At 41.2% G+C, this 21,096-nt stretch overlaps 1 protein-coding gene across 1 annotated transcript in view; it reads left to right on the forward strand.

Annotated features, from left to right (window-relative positions):
- Positions 1 to 6,266: 6,266 nt before the first annotated feature.
- Positions 6,267 to 21,096, forward strand: part of CUNH3orf70 (chromosome unknown C3orf70 homolog) — a 97,397-nt gene continuing 82,567 nt past the window's right edge. The window contains exon 1 of the mRNA XM_029215060.1: positions 6,267 to 6,672. Coding sequence (XP_029070893.1) covers positions 6,477 to 6,672 — 196 coding nt within the window. The 5' untranslated portion in view covers positions 6,267 to 6,476. The remainder of the gene's footprint in view (positions 6,673 to 21,096) is intronic.

Consider the following 21,096-nt stretch of genomic DNA (forward strand, 5'->3'; position numbering starts at 1 on the left):
CCTAGTTCTGGGGGCTTAAGCTTTAAAAAACAGATGTTTTGCCGTTCTATACTATTTATGACTGTTTAGTCATAAATCTTTTAATGTGTCCATTCAAAAATATTTGTTTAGTGTCTTCTAGTACCCAACACAATGCCAAGCACTGGAAATACACAGTACCTGCCTTGCTATGTGAGGTACCAAGTGGTAGGCACAGCACGTCCTTGAATATGGAGGAGGGAGTGAACTAAGAAAAGGCTTCAAGTAGCCTTCAAGCTAGAATTTGAAGGAAAGGGGAGCATTTCTCATGTATAAATGGGGGGAGGGGGCGGGCAATTCAAGGCAAAGAGAAAAGAATGGGGGAAGGCACAGAGGCAGGCAGGAAAGTGTATTACACGTCCAGAAACAAAGCCACCATCTGGGGAAGGTACAGATTTGGAGGCATGGGGAAGCGCAGCTGGAGAAGAGGTGGGGAGGGCTTTGTATAGCCTACAAAGGTTTGGAGTTTTTTTGGTAGGCAGTGAGAAGCGTCAAAGGTTTTTAGGCCATGTTTGTTCTGATCAGGTTTGTTTTAGAGAAATGTCTTCTCAGCATCGTGAAGGAAGGACTGGACATAGAGAGTCTATAAACATGGAGGGCATTTGGAGGTGCTGAGAAGAGGAAGACTAATATATATATATATATATATTTTTTTTTTAAATTAATTTATTTATTTTTGGCTGCATTGGGTCTTCGTTGCTGCGCACGGGCTTTCTCTAGTTGCTGCGAGCGGGGGCTACTCTTTGTTGCAGTGCGCGGGCTTCTCATTGCGGTGGCTTCCCTCATTGTGGAGCACAGGCTCTAGGCATGTGGGCTCAGTAGTTGTGGCTCGCGGGCTCTAGAGCACAGGCTCAGTAGTTGTGGTGCACAGGCTTAGTTGCTCTGCGGCATGTGGGATCTTCCCAGACCAGGGATCGAACCCGTGTACCCTGCATTGTCAGGCGGATTCTTAACCACTGTGCCAACAGGGAAGCCGGAGGAAGACTAATATTTATTGAGGCTCTTCAATGTGCCAGATATTGTGCTAGCCTCTTGACATGTTATCATATTTAGTGTTTACTGCAGGTGTATGATATAGGAATTATAATTCTCAGTTAAGAGATGAGGCTAAATAACTTGTCCAAGATCACTCAGCTAGGTGGTAGTAGAGCTGAACTTTGATTCCATTCTGTCTGATTCCAAAGCTGCTGTTCTTTCCTTTACACCAAAAGGGATGATGAGGGTCTGAATTATGCCAGCAGCAATGCTAAATAGGCATCCTCCCTTCCCAGAGAAGACTTCTAATTTTGTTGCACCTCATTTGGAAGGGCTTCTCCATCCATTTCATCATTCTAATTGCTTTAATATGACAAATTGACCAATTACTAGCAGGTTATTTATAACCACGGTGGAATTAGTTGCTTGGTTCAATCAAGCAACCAAAAAGTAACTGATTTGTAATGACTCGATTTATCAAAGTGTTCAGAATGGTTGGTGTGTGTAGACAAAACTTACATTAGCATTAGACAAATATGTGCAATCAGATAAGAAGGGACTATCTGACTATTCAAAAATGACATCTGAACCCAAAAGGATTCTAACCCTAGCTAAGTGGACAGGTCATAGTTTTAAGTGCTAAGAGATGTTCTGGAAAACCTTCTTTTTTGTTTTGCTGACAAAGAAACTGAACCCCGGAAAGCACAAAGGATTTGCCCAGGTCTCCAAGCCAGAAAAAAAACAGAGCTTAGACTTGAACCATCTGTATTGTTCTGATGCCCAGTCCTAGAGAACTTGTCCCACTGTGCCTGTGGCACTGTGACATTGAGCAAGTCACTTAGCCTCTTGAATACTCAATTATTTGCCTACAACATGAGAGAATTGGGGGGTGTATCAGTTAGCTTTACTCTGTAAGAAACTACGTACTCGAAACTTAGCAGCCTGAAACAACAACTGTTTTATGCAGCTCCTGATTCTGTGGTGTGTCCTTGCGGTTGTTCTGTTCAAGACTGGCTCAGCAGAGCTCTACCGGACTTTCTTACGCTTCTGTGATCAGCTGGTTGGTCTAGGATGATCTAGTATAGCCTCACTGATGCTTCTAGTGGTTAATAGACCGTTGGCTGGGAATTGTCAACTGGGGGCACCTCCATTCTCCTCCACAAGGCATTTCACCCTCCAGCAGGCTTGCTCTGGCTTGTATACATGTTGGTTTCACAGTGTCAACCACAGAAAGAAAGGGCAAATCCCAATGAGTATGTCCTTTGGAAATCTTTGCTAAGCATGTTTTCTATTCTCCCGTTGGCTAAAGCAATTCACATGATGTGGTATGTAGCTTCTGAAATGGCTCCCAACGATTCCTGCCTCCTGATATTCATGTCCTTGTGTAACTTCCACCCCTTGTTTGAGGGCTGGACCTACTGACTTGCTTCTAATGAATAGAATATGGCAAGAATGGTGGGATATCACTTCTGAGACTAGGTTATGAAAGACTGACACTCTCTGACTCTTTTTACATGCTTGTTCCGGTAAAGCAAGATGCCTTATGAAGAGGTCTATGTGGCAAGGAATTGAGGGTACCTTCCAGCCAACAACCAGTTAGGAACTGAGACCCTCAGCCCAACAGTTCTTTAAGGAATCAAATCCTTGCAAACTAGTCACTGAGCGATCTTAGAAGCAGATCCTTCCCCAGTTCAACCTTCTGATGAGAATGCAGCCCTGGCCCACACCTTCCTTGTAGCCTTGTGAGAGACTTTGAAGCAGGGGACCTAGCCAAGTCATGCCTGGAGTCCTGACACACAGAAGCTGTGTTGTGTTAATTTTGGAGTGATTTATTACACAGCAATAGCTAACTAATACACGTAGCTAAGCTCAGAATCAGTGCGGGAGGGAAATATTCAAGGATATGGTTACAGGAAAAGTAATTATAGGACTTACTCACACGTATTTACAAACAATTTACCACAGATGGACTTTTTCCAGGCTTTGGGAGTCTGAGATGGAATAATTTCCACTACTTCAATGACTTATTCTCTGCATTAAGTATCGGGAACAATATGGTGAACAAGACAGAGGCCATGTTCCTGCCCTCAAGGAGCCTACAGTTTGTAGCAGAGGAGGGGGGATGAGGAAAGACATTAGTTCAATAGTTCCTTCTTTAATTATGCGTTTAAAGTTGAGTTAAGTGATACAGAGGAAATGTGTATATAACTTAGTTTGGGTTGGTCAGAGAAAACTTGAGGAAGTGGCAGATAAACTAAAGAGGTAGGCAGGAGAGAAAGAGACAGGAAAGAGGAAAATTCCAGGCAGCAGCATTCTTAAAGGGGAGCCGGATATGTGGTCAGCAGCTATGGAACAAGTTCATACTTATGGTCAAATTGTATCCTGCTATGTGATAATTGTATTGTGACTTATGATTTTTAAAAGTTCATTTAGAAATAGATGTTTAAATATTTATGGATGGGGCTTCCCTGGTGGTGCAGTGATTGAGAGTCCGCCTGCCAATGCAGGGGACACGGGTTTGTGCCCCGGTCCGGGAAGATCCCACGTGCCGCGGAGCGGCTGGGCCCGTGAGCCATGGCCGCTGAGCCTGCGCGTCCGGAGCCTGTGCTCCGCCACGGGAGAGGCCACAGCAGTGAGAGGCCCGCGTAAAAAAAAAAAAAAAGCTTATATCCCGACAACACATCCCGAAGGCTCTGTGTATACACGTTTGACAGGTCACAGCACATATACCTCCTCCCGCCCCACTGCAGACAATAGAGGTTAATAACATCTTTAGGGCAAGGGAATGGAATGGATTTTATGTTATAGAAAATGTAAAGCCTTCTCAGCTTCAAATCATATGGCTAACATAAAGTAGGGTATTTGGGTAATTTACCTTGCCTCCTCAATATGACACATTACTTCTTGTGCTCATTTTTCACTAGCTAAGATGGCATGATTTCATATAGTAGAATCTTATAACATGGTTCACCCTAGAGTAAAAGCCAGTGGAAGGATTCTGTTCAAATATTAGTTACTGAAAGAATTCTGTTATAAGACCTTATATAACATGGACAGTATTAGAGTGAATTTATGGGTTGGGGAAGGAGAAAAATAGGGTAGGAGAGATGGGAATCCCCTTTTCAAAAAATTCTGGTTTGGCTTGCTACAGCAGTAATGGATTATGAATTTCTTGGATTAAGTTTTTCCTTCCTTTTATTCATGTTATTCTGAGGTGGGTCAGACTGTGAAATTAACAGCAGGGATGGAGAAATTTTATAAGTCAGGGATGTACTTTCTTAGGATTTTTTTTTGGTGGGGGAGAGGGATGCCTGGGGCTGAAGCTGAAGATATGATGCTTCATGTTTATAACTGTTTCAGTGTTAGGTTATTGGAGGGAACCATATTTTGAGATTTTGATTCATACCTTTCTTGAAAATACCTTTGCCACCAAATTGTCTCTCTTCAACCCCTAATAAATGAAGCCTTCACTAGAGTCAGACATATGCAAATTACATTTCCCTTCTTAAGCCAAGGTTAAATAAAAGGGAAGATTGCTTATGGCAGTGAGGATTTTCAAAGCTTGAAGATGAATTTGGTTATTTCAAAACCATGATGAGTCTCCTTGTCAGTGCAAAGCAGGAAAGGAATAAAGTAATGGAGAAGGTGGACCTGGGCATAAACATGTTCCCACACAGCATTTGTACTGAAAGGCTTTGTTGTTGTTCCCTGAACCTTGGCAATTACAGGCATTTTTCTCTGCTCTGAAAAATGTTTGGCAAATAGCAAGAGGAGGTCCCCTCCTTTTCTGTGTTCAAGGCTGGGTTCTGGCCTTGTTGCAGGGAAACGCTAATTCCCAACTGTGCTCTCCGGGAGCAAATGGTTTGTTTTCTCTTCACTGAACCCTGCCCGGGGTGGGTTCTCAGCAGCGGAGCCTAGCATGGAAAATCTATTTGGAGCAACTTGTCCTCAAGAGGGAAGAAGGCAAGCTGATTGGGTGGGAGAGTTGCAGTCACCTTCAGGGCCAGTTACACCTGCTGGCCAGGGTGGGCATTAACACACAAAGGCACAGAGTCCATGGCAAACACGAGTCTTGTTTGTATGCCCACAAACACACATACTGCACACGCCCAACTCCACCCGCATACACCGCGCACATACACTCAATATGCCAGTCATATGCACCACACTGCCACATACATACCACACGCTATGTAACAACCGTGCCCACCGCACCCCACATACACGTGGATACACACATACTCAGCTACTCGAATATCACACACAGAACATATACCCTACCACACATAAACACACCACTGACACTCCACATTGGTCACATGCATCCATGCCACATACACGTGTATACACACCTCATATCACACAGTTCACGTAACAGTCACAGGCATCATGCACACCACACATGTACCATGTACTCAACAACACATCCACTTACACACACACACCACACCTACTCCACATAACAAGCATACACGCCCACACATCACATACACGCCAAAATACACACACGCAACACATTCCACATACCAGTCCCGTGCATCACACTTCCCGTGCATCTTTTACACACACACACGCACACACACCACGGCACCCAGCTTGGTTACTTTCCCCCTCAGCAAGGCGGGGCTGCAGCCTCGGGCTGAGACCTGGGCGAGCGGTGGTTACCAGGGGCCGCGAGGGGCTGGTGGCCGTGCGTGGCCCGGGACGTGCGCCCCAGTGGCCCTGCTGGCAGCAGGAGGCAGCCCCAGGGGAGCGCGCATCTGTTGCGTGCGTATGTGCACGCGCCCCCAGGGGCCTGGGTGCCCAGACCCTCTGGGGGGTGTGTACGAGGGCAACGTGGGGTGCCCGTGGGGAGAGGCTGTGCGTGTGAGAAAGCCTTGCTCCCAGTTGCGCAGGGACCAGCCCACTGGACGTCTGGGAGGGCGTGTCCTCAGCGTGCACAGCCCTCTGCGGATTGTGGACGTGTGTGTCGAAGGGGAGTGTGTGTGGGGACTGAGTGTGGGAAGTGTTCGTGGAAGCTGGCCTGCGTGTGAAAACCGAGCCGCCGAGGTGGGTGTGTTCCTAACGGCCCTCCGTCGGCCGGGCTCAGCCTCTGAGGACTGAGTGTGCGGCGGCTGCGGGGGACGCCAAAGAACCCGCACCCAAGCCCGGCGTGTGTGAGGAGGCGGGGTTGGCGGAGGGACTCGTGGCGTCTGCCGGGGTCGGCGCGTGCGTGTGCGCGTGCGTGTGCGCGTGGGGCGCGGCGCGCGCCACGGCGGAGGGAGGGAAGGCGGCGGCAGGCCCAGACCCCGGTCGCACCCGGGGCGGCTCCTGTGCTAACCTGGGGCTGCTGCGCTCCAGCCGCCGCCACCGCCACCTCCAAACGCTGGCGTGACTCCCAGCTCGCGCCCCGCCCTCCCGCGTCCTCAGCCGGCTCGGTTTCCTGCCCGCGCAGACGCCGCTCCTCCCGAGCTCCGGGTCTCGGCTCCGCGGAGGGAGAGGAAATGTGTGCGGCCGCGGCGCCGGCGCCCGAGCGCGGTTGGAAGAGCGAGAAAGTGGACGAGGCTCAGGCCCTGGCGCGGAGTTGCGCCGCCCGCAGACCCGACTTCCAGCCGTGCGACGGGCTCTCAATCTGTGCCACGCACAGCCACGGCAAGTGCTTCAAGCTGCACTGGTGCTGTCACCTCGGATGGTGTCACTGTAAGTCGAGCCTCATGTCCCCGCCTTTCGCCGCGGTCCCGGGGCGCCCGCCGGGCCGTCCGGGGTCGCGGCAGGGACTCTGCGGCCTGGGGGGCTCCGGGCTGGGCCGGGGGCTGCTCTGCCGCAGGCTAGGGCCGCCCTGGGGTTCGGGCGGCGGGAACTGCCCTCGTGCCGGACCAGTCGGGTCGGCGCTGCCTTGGCAACGAGATGAAATCCGTGGGGAGCCTAGCTTTAGCCACTTCTACAAAAGGGGATCTACCTGCCCCAGGAAAATGGGACATATATATATTAAAAAATTTTTTTTTCCATTTTGTTTTTCAACCGAAACTACCAGGCAGTGTGTTGAAAAAGGGTAGACAGCAGTCAGAGTTGACGACAACCGAAGGGGAAGCCTTTCTTCAGGGCTGGTGGTTAAAAGATGCTCCGCTCTTTTTATCACTTTTGTCTTAACGAGCTGCTATTTAAAAGAAAGGGAGCCCTTGGAATTCCAATCATAACCCATTTCTTTTATCCAGACTGAGAAAGTGCTAAAGTGTGAGGGACTGCTTCCAAGAAGTTAATATTAACAGTTTGGACGGGTGAACTGTTTGAATACCCAGTTCCAGCATATAGAGCCAGTGTATTCTAGAGAGTGTTTTAAAATTACAAAAATAAAATGAATGAAAATAAGCTTCAATAATTTTAAACCAATTTATAGAAGTAAATGGTCTAGACCTTTCTCTACGTTTATCCCGCCTGTGATTTTTAAAATGGATTTAAGTAGCCATTTAATCAATTTCATAATTTGATTAGTTTATGGTATTTGGCCTACTATATCTGGTGAATTATTTCTTTTTAGAAATATATTCTAAACTTAGTTTCCACATAACGTTATAGTAGAGGGGTTTGGAGTGCTTATTTAGGACACAAATTCTCAAAGTGATCTTAAATTAAAATTATTTTTTCCTTGTTGGTTAGAAAAAAATGGCTCCCAACAAGAGAGGCAGTACATAGCAGATCCTTATTTATATTAATTGAACATAATATATTTCTAAAAATTTTTTTCAGACTTTTTAGTTTGAAAAATTTCAAACATACACAACACTGAAAGAGGATCACTCTAGTGTTACACACCTAGATTAACAACTGTTAACATTTTGCCACATTTGCTTTACTCTATAGACTTGTTAGAAAGTTTTTTTTCCATAATACTTTAAATTGAATTTATGACTTCGAGGATAGAGAATTCTTACATTTTCTTTACAGATATAAGGCACATTGAACAGTACTGATTTTTTTTGCATTCTCTGTGCTGATGGGTCAGTTTCTTCCTATATTGCATTATTCCTGTTGCTGTCAGATCCATACCTAATTATATGGCATTGCTTCAGTGGGGGACAGGGTACAAAGTTGGAAGTCACAACTGTGGGAAACCTGTGATGCTGTAGTACACAAGTAGGGTGAATCTGGTGAGTCCATTTCCTGAGGAAGTACAGAAAGAATCATAGTGTAGAAGGTGAGGAACATTAAAAATGGCCCAGTTCAGTGCCTGTCTTATTTCAGCAGTCTCCTCTTTAAGTACACCATTACTGATGGGAACCTTGTCTACTCAGGCAGCCTCTTCCTTCATTAGACAGCGTTGACTCTTAAAATGCTCTTCCTTATATGCAGCTGAAATCAATTATGTTAGAACTTGTTTCCATTGCTCCTATTTCTACCTTATGAAATCATATAGAACAATCTAAAGCTTTTTTAGATCAAATCTGTTTCAACTCTTCAGATATACACATGAATTTCTCACAGATATAGACTGTCTTTTTCCTATATCCCCAGTCACAGCCACAATGTCTGGCCAGAAATAGGTTTGAAATTCACGTTTGTTGAATGACTGAATGAAGGTAGCCATTGTTTTCCTTTCAAGGCGTTGCTTTGTCCTATTTATAAATCTCCATTCCCTCCTGCCTTTCCTTTAATGGTATTCAGGCCCCTAAGCATCCTGGTTTTTCTGTTCTGAACATGTGCCAGTATGGTTATGATCCTTTGAAGACAGTGACCTATAGAAGGGTACAGCATATCCCAGTTGTGGTCTGATCTGTCCAGAGTTAAGCAGGACTGCTGTCACCCATGTTTGAGATACTACTGCTGCAGCTAGCATCACATTAGTTTTTCTTGTTTCCACATCATATTGAGCTTGTTGCTGTCAGATTGAACTAAGCTTGATGTGAACTAAGCCATTAAGCCTCTTTTTTGTTTGTGTGTTTGTTTTACATTTGTGGCATAAGTTACAGCGCTTGCCTATCTCACAGTTATATATATGTATTTGGATATGGGTACTCACTGATCCCTTAGGTATATTTTCCTCTTATTGGTAAAATTGTTGAACAGGGAAAGGCCACAGATGAAAGTCCTGAACTGCCCTTCAGGTTGATAACAATTCATTAATGAGCACTTGTTGTTATGGTCGTTAAACAGTTACCTCACTACCTAATTGTACCGTTATCCATCTTCTGTTTATCTTATCCATATGGGTGTAATGAGAACCTGGTCAAATACTTTGTTGAAATTCTACCAACATACTACTTTTACATCTTTTTGATGTGTGATGTCTGTCTATCTGTAAAGATACTCTCGTAAAAAAAAAAAGAAAGGAAATTAATTAGTCTGGTATAACATAGGTTGGTTCCACAAATGCTTAACATTTTCTTTTCTAAGTGATTAGAAGCTATTTTTTAAATAATCTGAATTTAGAAAAGGATGGGCATTGAGTATACTGGACTGTTGTCAATTCTTTCTATTTTTTTTTTTTTAATCAGGCCTACATTTATTTCCTCTTTTCTAGTCTTTGGCAGCCCTCTGGGTCTCTGTGCTTCCTCCGCTGGCAGTGGTTCGGTGATCACATCGAAGAGCAGCTTCAGTTCGTTAAGAGCAGCAAGGTGCTCTGTTACAGTGTCCTCATCTATACTAGGCACCAATTCTTTCTACCTTTTTTAAGCCCAAATATTATTTTTATTGAACAGAAGCAGAGTTAACGTATTTGAGAGGTTCTACTTCTTTTGGCATTCATGAACACAACATCAGGCCTAAGCAGATATTCCTTTAATTTTGTTGAACATGTATAGAGCACCTCCTCTTCATGAGACATTATTACGGAAACAGGAATACAGATATGAATACAGCTGGATCATGCCCTGTAAGCAGAGTGTAAGGGTGTGATGCATGCTGTATTTATTTTTGTGTTCCTTTAAAAATCACAGGTGATATGGGTGAAAAAACTACCAGCTTGTTCACCAAGTCAGAAAATGCTAAAATAGGAGGACTACCTTGAGGTGCTTGAGAGGAAATTCGGAACAAATAAAGAAAAGTCAGTTTTATATGGTTGATGTTAAACTTGTGAAGTTTATAACCTTGTGAAGTAGAAAAGGCTGAAAATACACACCTGTTCATAAAAGACATAAAATATGTGTATGTTGAAAGATGCAGTGCTTAATATAGAGGAAATAATTAGTATATTTGGGTAATAACTGATTTTGAGGACTATGGGAGGAAAACTATATGTGTTCTGTTGGTGTCTCTGTCAAAGACAGATTATTGGGCTGAATAAACTGTGACCCTGAATCTGTAACTTTATTTATTTATTTATTTTCCTAGTAAGGAGTGATATTGGGTTGAATTAACGAATGAACGAATGAAGGATTCCAAGAAGAGTTTTGAGAGAGAAAAAGACATGACTTGGATAGGGAAGAGGAATGGGAAAGAATAAATCATGTGCAGATATTGTAAAGTAGATTTTTTTTGTGGCTTGAGTAGGTAGAATATTTAGAAGAAATAAGAAATTTGATTGTTGAGATGTTAGGGAGGGATGAACAGGCAAGGTGGGGAAGTTTCAGTTGATAGAGACCTTGGCATGATAGTGATAAAATGGGTAGTGGAGGAATGAAGTCAGCAAGGGAGATAATTTTTGTATTAGTGTAAAAAATAGGTTGAAATTCATGCAGCAATATCCACTTAATGGAAATTGGAATAGATTAAATTTGGAAGGGGAGGAAGAGGAGTTATAAAGGGTAACTTCTAGATTTCTAGAATTTTGCCTTATGCAGCTTGGATGGATGGTGATGCCATTCATTCACTAAAAAAAAATACTGGAGAAGAACTAGGTTTGGTTGATCATGGAATCATGAACCCACAAAGACCATGAATCCAGTTTTGTATCTATGGAGTTTAAGTTGCTTTGTCATAGCATGGTGATGTCAGTAGGCAGTTGGATATAGGGGATCTGGAACTTGGAGAAGTCTGCACTAGAGATAATGTGGAAGTCATTTACTTCTTTATAGATTGCAGTTGTAACCATGGTGAAGCATGAGATTGCCAAGGGAGAGACTACAGTATGAGAAATGAAGAAAACCATTAGGCTTTCCCTTTAGAACGCTAACATTTAGAGGCTGGTTGCAGGAGGATGAGCTGGCAGTAGAGTCTGAGAAGAGATGGCCAGAGAAGAAAAATCTTAAAGTATGGTATTGCAGAGGCCAAGGGAAATGAGTACTTTAAGAAAGAGTATGAAAATGAAATCAGTTTCCAGCAGGTTATTTCTTAGATATTGGTGAAACCTAGAAATAATGATTTTCTTTATTACTGATGAAGAGGATGAAAGGTTTAATCCTGCCACAGTAACTTCAGGAATATACTTAATTGCATTATTAGTCAAAGCTGTTTGAGATGGTGAATTCTTCAAGGTAGAAAGAGAAGAATAAAATGGCAGGAGAATTAGGACACAAAGGTAATAATTAATATTTATTGAGTGATTACTTTGTGCCAGAGTAAGATGATTATGCTAAGCACTCAATAGCCAATTATGTCATTATGTCCATTCTGTAGTGGAGGAAAAAGGCTTAAAGGAGTAACTTTCCCGTGGGCACATAGCTAGTAAGAAGTAGAGCCTTGGATTTGGATCCATGTCTATCTGATTCTAGGACCTGGACGCTTAACCACCATAGGTACTGCGGAGCAATTTAAGGTTAATGAGCAGGGCTTCCCTGGTAGTGCAGTGGTTGAGAGTCCACCTGCCAATGCAGGGGACATGGGTTTGAACACTGGTCCGGGAAGATCCCACATGCTGTGGAGTAGCTAAGCCCGTGCGCCCCAACTGCTGAGCCTGCGCTCTAGAGCCTGCGAGCCACAACTACTGAGCCCACGTGCCACAGCTACTGAAGCCTGTACGCCTAGAGCCCGTGCTCCGCAACAGGAGAGGCCACCGCAATGAGAGGCCTGTGCACCTCAATGGAGAGTGGCCCCCGCTCGCTGCAACTGGAGAGGGCCTGCGTGCAGCAACAAGGACCCAACACAGCCAAAAATAAATAAATTTAAAAAAAAGTTAATGAGCAAAATCAACAGTTTTTAGGCTTTGTTAAAACCAGTGATGCGGAAAGTTTTTAAGAAATGGGTGGCAAATTGTATCAATTGCCATAGTGAAATACAGAAGAATGGGAACTGTAAAGAGGTCACTGAATGTGGTGGGGAATGAAGTCCAAGTTAAGAGCTATCAAAGCAAAAGTGATTAGAGGGTGTCAGGGGTGGGTGGAGGTGGGGGAGTGTATCTGGTATGATGTTGGTACCACCAGCAGAACTCAGCTGTATTGGCTTAATAAAATCACACAATAGGTGAACTCAGTTTTCTGCATCTTAAAAGATGCAGACATCTCAAAGACATCTTAAAAGATATCTGTCGTTTTCAGGTTGAAAGCAGGAAGAGTGGCACTTGATGTAGTCTAATAGATGATATTAACATATCTAAAGAAAGACTTACGGCAGAAGGTAGATGGGCAGCGTTGAATTATAGAAAAATGGGAGTGGGAGAGGCAGAATTTGGAAGTGTTGTTTGCAGACTGTTCAGAGAAGGTGGCACTGCCTGGAGGCTTAAACGTCTGGTCCCTGTGACTGGACTGTTCCAGCAAATGTTTGGTTATAATTTGGCTTCTTATTTATAGATTTCCTATAGGGAGGGAAAGAGCTGATTAGAGGATTTAACTGTCAGGAGGGGCAAATACACTTCTCTCCACTAGTTAGTATATTAGCATTGTGGTTTTTGCGTTACTCTATTTGTTCTATTTTCCTGCTTTACACAACCCCCAAAATCAAGTTCTGAACTCCCCAGGGTAATGCCAGTTGGTTTTCCTAAGGGGCAACTCAGTCATATCAATAACAGAAGCTACAGAAAATATATTTAAGGTTGTTTGACTGTGAAAACTAGCAAAAAACGGAGTGGTAGTTTGATTAGATGGAGGAGCCAACTGAAGCTTTTTTCTACTAATGAGGGTTCTTTACATGCCTGGTGGTTAAAGGAAGAGGATACAGGTGTTACCGTGCAAAGGTGAACTCAAGTTCTGAGTGAGTTTCCTCAAAGCTTTTCCAGAGAAAGAGAAAGCTGATAGGTATTTTTCCATCCAAGTGGTGCTTCAGTAATGGACACACGCCAACTTCAGTGATAACAGATAACACACCTGTTGCTTATATGCAGGCACAGTTGTAACCTTTTTGCATGTGTTAGCTCATTTACACCTCACAACAACCTTGTGAAGTAGGTACTGTTATTCTCATTTTTTAGATTAGGAAACTTGCCGAGTAGCCCTGGCCACATGTGGTCAACGTGCATTAGAATCTCACAAACCGGATGGTAACCAGGTCTCTGGGTTTCTTGGTTCCACTCAGGGTACAGTGAGGAGGATTTCAGCTATTTAAAAATTTTTTTCAAACAAGGAGGATTTAAATAAGTAAAATGAGAATGGTTTCTGATTTTAAGAGAGGGGCAATTATATGCATTATGAACGTTTTTGGAGTGGTTGCAAACTCTATAAAACTATGCTTTTAAAAAACATTTGATAACGTATTTGTATAATATGAAGTTTCAGTCATATCACATCTTCAACTGCTCCCTAACTGGTGCAAGCCCTTTTTTTGGTTAGATTTGCATACACACCATTAATTATTATTAGTTTCCAGGCCTGTTGAACTTAGGGATTTGAACCAAATAGCTTTTGAGGGCTTTTCTATGATAATTTCCTACATTATAACACCCTCACTTTAAGTTTGTTTTCTCATATTGTGAAATCTCATTAATTTACAAGAAGTAATATTTTCAGAGAAATTAAGTGTTATTAATTCCAAACAAATACAGGAACATATGTTTAACAGCTAACAGTTGTCTAGTAGAAGATGTGTTTCCTCGAAAAATAAGGAATGTTTTATACATAGAATGTGGAAGGCAGAGTGTAGTCCTATTAAGGGCAAGGGCTGTGGAGTCAGACACACCTGAGTTGAATCCTGGTTCTTCCATCCATTGGCAGTGTAACTTCCAACAGGTTACTCAACCTCTCTCAGCTTCAGTGTTCTCTTCTGAAAAACAGGACTAAAAATCCTACCTCACAGGGTTGTTGTGAATATTATATGATGTAAAGCAGTACTTAGTACAGGTGTTCAGCATCAGCCCCTCCTCAAAACAAACAAACAATGGAAATACTAGGTAGCCTAGTCATCCTGAGGGCAGGCTGTGCAGTTGGGCTTTGTGTTTGAATCCTGGCTCTGCCCACTTACTAGTTATATGGTTTGGGGGAAGTTACTTAACCTCCGTCTTTGTTTCATCATTTTTTTTAACATCTTTATTGGAGTATAATTGCTTTACAATGGTGTGTTAGTTTCTGCTTTATCATCATTTTTAACATGGGGATAATAACATAGTTACATGTTATTGTCATACTGTGATGACTGTCAAAGTCCCCAATTCCAGCTGCTTCCCCTTCCAAAAATGTCCTGGTTAACCTGGAATTCACTTTGTAACCATACTCATTTGTTCAATTACACACTTCAACACAATACAGATGGTGAAAATATACATTTCAAATAGTATGACATTTAGAAATCGAGTTTTTTAAATTGCCCTCACTGTTGAAAGGTCTGTTTTATAATAGTTACTTTGTGATGATTATCTGCTTTTTATCATGGAATCTTATATTGTACTCCCCACTCCCCTACTCCATCCCATTTTCCACCATTGTTAAGCAATGGATAGTTCTGGTTAATCAGGTATACCAGTTAATAGAGAACTGGCACATCAAACATGGGTTAACACGTTTCAAAGGATCAGAATATTACAAAGCTGTTAAAGTGAAACTGTACATAGTTAACTTTAATGATTTAAAAGTCTTGTCACGATCCTGTAGCGATACTTAGCTGTTATTTGGAATACTAATTTTGCGTAGAAAAATGGCAAAAGTGCTAGTTAACAGAGGGGTCCTGGCTTTTAGAATGGGTGGACAAAGTAGATTTAATTGTAGTTTTTGCAAGTTACTTTACTCAAAGTCACAGACTTTTTTGCTGTGTTTCTCCTGTTCTTATTGTTGGCTTGCTTTTGAATATCCTGATATTTAGTAGTATTCTGTAAGCACACTGCCAAAAACGTGCAATATCTGGAGTGCCAACAATGTATGATAAATCCTTCCAGTTGTGTCTGCACAATGTCCCAAAACAGTCCATTCAGGACAAATTCTTTAACCTCCCTAGTGCTTATTTGTCTATTTAAAACTAGATTCTTGGTGTGATATAGAATGTATTTCTTCCTCTGTATCTCATTTAAACAGACCTTTAGTGAAATAAAAACACTAAGAGTGTAATTATTTGGTATTTTATGGAATACTCTGTTAGACTCATTTGCTTTATCTTTCTGTCTACACACACACACATGCACACACATGTACTTTTTTCTTAAACCATTTAAAAGTAAGTTGCGGACATGACATTTCACTTAAATGTTTCATCATACCTCTTAAGAAAGAGGACATTTTCCTATGTAACCACAATACTAATCAGACCTAGGATAATAACAGTAATTCAGGAGTACCATCTAACATACAGTTTCCTTTATCTTCAAAAAATGAATTTTATAGCTGACTTTTTTTTTTCCAATTTGGGATCCAATCAAGATTCATACATCACATGGATATTTTAATGGCCTAGATTGTGGTGCTAGTTTCATGGGTGTATACTTATCTCCGAACTCATCACATTTTCTACATTGAATCTGTACAGCTTTTTCAGTGTCAGTCATACCTCAGTAAAATGGTTGAACAAGTGAATAAATAAAATGAGTGGGAAAATAAGATTCATGCATCACATTTCATTATTGTATCACTTTAGTATCTTCTTTAATCATTCTAGAATAATCACACTTTTTTTGGATGGTATTGAAATTTTTGAGGAGTCCAGATTAACTGCCTATACTATCTCCCATATTTTAGATTTGCCTTATTAGATTTAGGTTGAACATTTTTGTCTAGTTATTACATAGGTGAATATTGTACCTTTCTTACAGCATTAACATGAGGAGACAAGTCCGTGTGTTCCACTAGTGCTGGTGCTAAAGTGATAACTGCCAAATCTGTCTATTATAAAAATATTGTTTCTCTTTGTTATTTTTCTTTTTAAAATTATTTTTGTCACTGTTTAAGAATAAGTAATCGGTGGGGTGATACTTCGACACTGAGTGAATATCCTGTTCCCCAACAAACTTTAACCCAGTGATTTTAGTATTGACTGAGGAGTCTTGTGTGAATCACTTATTTCATTGTTGCAAAATAGTGATTTTCTAATTCTGTGATTCCTACTATTTGATAGCATTCTTTTGTAAAGAAGAGGTTTCTCTTCTCTACCTATATATCCCTCTGTTTTAGGTTTTATTATAGACAACTTGATTCTTTTTAATTTGTTATAATCAAGTAACATAATTTGTGTGTGTGTGTTTAGGTTTAAGATTTATAAAAAATAACAGAGAACACATACTACGAACATCAGAGTTCCCACCACCCAGATGTAACCGGTGTTTCCATTTGTTCATCACTCTTGCTTCAGATAAGGTTAGAGTCCTTGCTGCTTTCTTTCAGAGTCTCTTTCTCATCCTTCTCTCACAAGAAGCAGCCACTATCATGAATTTGGTGTGTATTCTACCAGTAAAGTTTGGGACTGCTTACACCATGCTTTCAGAGTTGGAAGGTATGTTAGGGTCTAATCTTTTCCTATTTTATTTTTATTTATTTTTAAATTTTATTTTGGAGTATAGTTGATTAACAATATTGTGTTAGTTTCAGGTGTACAGCAAAGTGATTCAGTTATACATATATGTGTTCCTATTCTTTTTCAAATTTTTTCCCCATTTAGGTTATTACAGAATACTGAACATAGCTCTCTGTGCTATACATTAGGTCCTTGTTGGTTATCTGTTTTAAAAATAGTAGTGAGTATATGTCAATCCCAAACTCCCAATTTATCCCCTCCCCCACCCTTCCCTCCCCACCCCTGGTAACCAGGTTTCTAAGTCTGTGAGTCTGCTCCTGTTTTGTAAAAAGTTCATTTGTATCATTTTTTTTAGATTTTGCATATAAACGATATCCTATAATATTTGTCTTTCTCTGTCTGAATTACTTTGCTTAGCATGATAATCTCCAGGTCCATCCATGTTGCTGCAAAGGACATTATTTCATTCTTTTTTATGGCTGAGTAATATTCCATTGTATATATGTACCACATCTTCTTTATCCATTCATCTGTCAATGGACATTTAGGTTGCGTCCATGTCTTGGCTATTGTAAACAGTGCTGCAGTGAACATTGGGGTGCATGTATCCTGGGAAAACTATGGTTTTCTCTGGATATATGCCCAGTAGTGGGATTGCTGGATCATGTTCTATTTTTAGATTTTTAAGGAACCTCTATACTGTTGTCCATAGTGGTTGTACCAATTTACATTCTCATCGACAGTGTAGGAGGGTTCCCTTTCCTTCACACCCTCTCCAGCATTTATTGTTTGTAGACTTTTTGATGATGGCTATTCTGACTGGTGTGAGGTGAAACCTCATTGTAGTTTTTTTAAAATAAATTTATTTATTTATTTTATTTATTTATTTTTTCCTGTGTTGTGTCTTTGTTGCCACGCACGGGCTTTGTCTAGTTGCGGCGAGTGGGGGCCACTGTTTGTTGTGGTGCATGGGTTTCTCATTGCGGTGGCTTCTCTTGTTGCGGAGCATGGGCTCTAGGTGCGTGGGCTTCAATAATTGTGGCACTTGGGCTCAGTAGTTGTGGCACACGGGCTCTAGAGCGCAGGCTCAGTAGCTGTGGTGCATCAGCTTAGTTGCTCCACGGCATATGGGATCTTCCCGGACCAGGGCTCGAACCTGTGTCCTGTGCATTGGCAGATGCATTCTTAACCAATGCGCCACTAAGTAAGCCCTCTCATAGTTTTGCTTTGCATTTTTCTAATAATTAGTGATGTTGAGCATCTTTTCATATGCCTCTTGGCAATATGTATGTCTTCTTTGGAGAAATGTCTATTTAGGTCTTCTGCCCATTTTTTTGATTGGGCATTGCCCATTTATTGAGCCGCATGAGCTGTTTGTAGATTTTGGAGATTAATCCCTTGTTGGCTGCATCATTTGCAAATATTTTCTTATATTCTGTGGGTTGTCTTTTCATTTTGTTTATGGTTTCCTTTGTTGTGAGAATGCTTTTAAGTTTAATTAGGTCCCATTTGATTTCTTTTTATTTCCATTATTCTAGGAGACAGATCAAAAAAGATATTGCTGTGATTTATGTCAAAGAGTGTTCTGTCTCTGTTTTCCTCTAAGAGTTTTATAGTATCCTGTCTTACAGTTAGGTCTTTAATCCATTTTGAGTTTATTTTTGTGTATGGTGTTAAGGAGTGTTCTAATTTCATTCTTTTACATGTGGCTGTCCAGTTTTCCCAGCATCACTTATTGAAGAGACTGCCTTTTCTCCATTGTGTAGTGTTGCCTCCTTTGTTGTAGATGAATTGACCATCAGTGCGTGGGTTTACTTATGGATTTTCTGTCCTGTTCCATTGATCTGTATTTCTGTTTTTGTGCCAGTACCATACTGTCTTGATGACCGTAGCTTTGTAGTATAGTCTGAAATCAGGGAGCCTGATTCCTCTGGCTCTTTTTTTCTTTCTCAAGATTGCTTTGGCTATTTGGGGTCTTTTGTGTCTCCATACAAATTAAACATTTTTTTGTTCTAGTTCTGTGAGAAATGCCATTGGTAATTTGATAGGGATTGCCTTGAATCTGTGGATTGCCTCGGGTAGTATAGTCATTTTGACAATATTGATTCTTCCAGTACAAGAACATGGTATATCTTTCCATCTGTGTCATCTTTGATTTCTTTCATCAGCATCTTATAGTTTTTGGAGTATACAGGTCTTTTGCCTCCTTAGATAGGTTTCTTCCTAAGTATTTTATTCTTTTTGATGTGATGGTAAATGAGATTGTTTAATTTCTCTTTCTGCTCTTCCATTGTTAGTATATAGGAATGCAGTAGATTTCTGTGTATTAATTTTGTATCCTGCAACCTTACCAAATTCATTGATGAATTCTTTTTTTTTTTTTAACATCTTTATTGGGGTATAATTGCTTTACAATGGTGTGTTAGTTTCTGCTTTATAACAAAGTGAATCAGTTATACATATACATATGTTCCCATATGTCTTCCCTCTTGCGTCTCCCTCCCTCCCACTCTCCCTATCCCACCCCTCCAGGCTGTCACAAAGCACTGAGCTAATATCCCTGTGCCATGCGGCTGCTTCCCACTAGCTATCTACCTTACTACGTTTGTTAGTGTGTATATGTCCATGACTCTCTCTCGCCCTGTCAAAGCTCACCCTTCCCCCTCCCCATATCCTCAAGTCCGTTCTCCAGTAGGTCTGAGTCTTTATTCCTGTCTTACCCCTAGGTTCTTCATGACATTTTTTTTCTTAAATTCCATATATATGTGTTAGCATACGGTATTTGTCTTTTTCTTTCTGACTTACTTCACTCTGTATGACAGACTCTAGGTCTATCAATCTCATTACAAATAGCTCAATTTCGTTTCTTTTTAAGGCTGAGTAATATTCCATTGTATATATGTGCCACATCTTCTTTATCCATTCATCCGATGATGGACACTTAGGTTGTTTCCATCTCTGGGCTATTGTAAATAGAGCTGCAATGAACATTTTGGTACATGACTCTTTTTGAATTTTGGTTTTCTCAGGGTATATGCCCAGTAGTGGGATTGCTGGGTCATATGGTAATTCTATTTGTAGTTTTTTAAGGAACCTCCATACTGTTCTCCATAGTGGCTGAACCAATTCACATTCCCACCAGCAGTGCAAGAGTGTTCCCTTTTCTCCACACCCTCTCCAGCATTTATTGTTTCTAGATTTTTTGATGATGGCCATTCTGACTGGTGTGAGCTGATATCTCATTGTAGTTTTGATTTGCATTTCTCTAATGATTAATGATGTTGAGCATTCTTTAATGTGTTTGTTGGCATTCTGTATATCTTCTTTGGAGAAATGTCTATTTAGGTCTTCTGCCCATTTTTGGATTGGGTTGTTTGTTTTTTTGTTATTGAGCTGCATGAGCTGCTTGTAAATTTTGGAGATTAATCCTTTGTCAGTTGCTTCATTTGCAAATATTTTCTCCCATTCTGAGGGTTGTCTTTTGGTCTTGTTTATGGTTTCCTTTGCTGTGCAAAAGCTTTGAAGTTTCATTAGGTCCCATTTGTTTATTTTTGTTTTTATTTCCATTACTCTAGGAGGTGGGTCAGAAAGGATCTTGCTGTGATTTATGTCATAGAGTGTTCTGCCTATGTTTTCCTCTAAGAGTTTGATAGTTTCTGGCCTTACATTTAGGTCTTTAATCCATTTTGAGCTTATTTTTGTGTATGGTGTTAGGGAGTGATCTAATCTCATACTTTTACATGTACCTGTCCAGTTTTCCCAGCACCATTTATTGAAGAGGCTGTCCTTTCTCCACTGTACATTCCTGCCACCTTTATCAAAGATAAGGTGTCCATATGTGCGTGGGTTTATCTCTGGGCTTTCTATCCTGTTCCATTGATCTATCTTTCTGTTTTTGTGCCAGTACCATACTGTCTTGATTACTGTAGCTTTGTAGTATAGTCTGAAGTCAGGGAGCCTGATTCCTGCAGCTCCTTTTTTCGTTCTCAAGATTGCTTTGGCTATTCGGGGTCTTTTGTGTTTCCATACAAATTGCGAAATTTTTTGTTCTAGTTCTGTGAAAAATGCTAGCGGTAGTTTGATAGGGATTGCATTGAATCTGTAGATTGCTTTGGGTAGTAGAGTCATTTTCACAATGTTGATTCTTCCCATCCAAGAACATGGTATATCTCTCCATCTATTTGTATCATCTTTAATTTCTTTCATCAGTGTCTTATAATTTTCTGCATACAGGTCTTTTGTCTCCTTAGGTAGGTTTATTCCTAGATATTTTATTCTTTTTGTTGCAATGGTAAATGGGAGTGTTTTCTTGATTTCACTTTCAGATTTTTCATCATTAGTATATAGGAATGCCAGAGATTTCTGTGCATTAATTTTGTATCCTGCTAC

The sequence above is a fragment of the Monodon monoceros genome, unplaced genomic scaffold (genome assembly GCF_005190385.1).
Source record: "Monodon monoceros isolate NGI ecotype Baffin Bay Population unplaced genomic scaffold, NGI_Narwhal_1 Super_Scaffold_11, whole genome shotgun sequence".
In the NCBI taxonomy this organism is placed as follows: Eukaryota; Metazoa; Chordata; class Mammalia; order Artiodactyla; family Monodontidae; genus Monodon; species Monodon monoceros.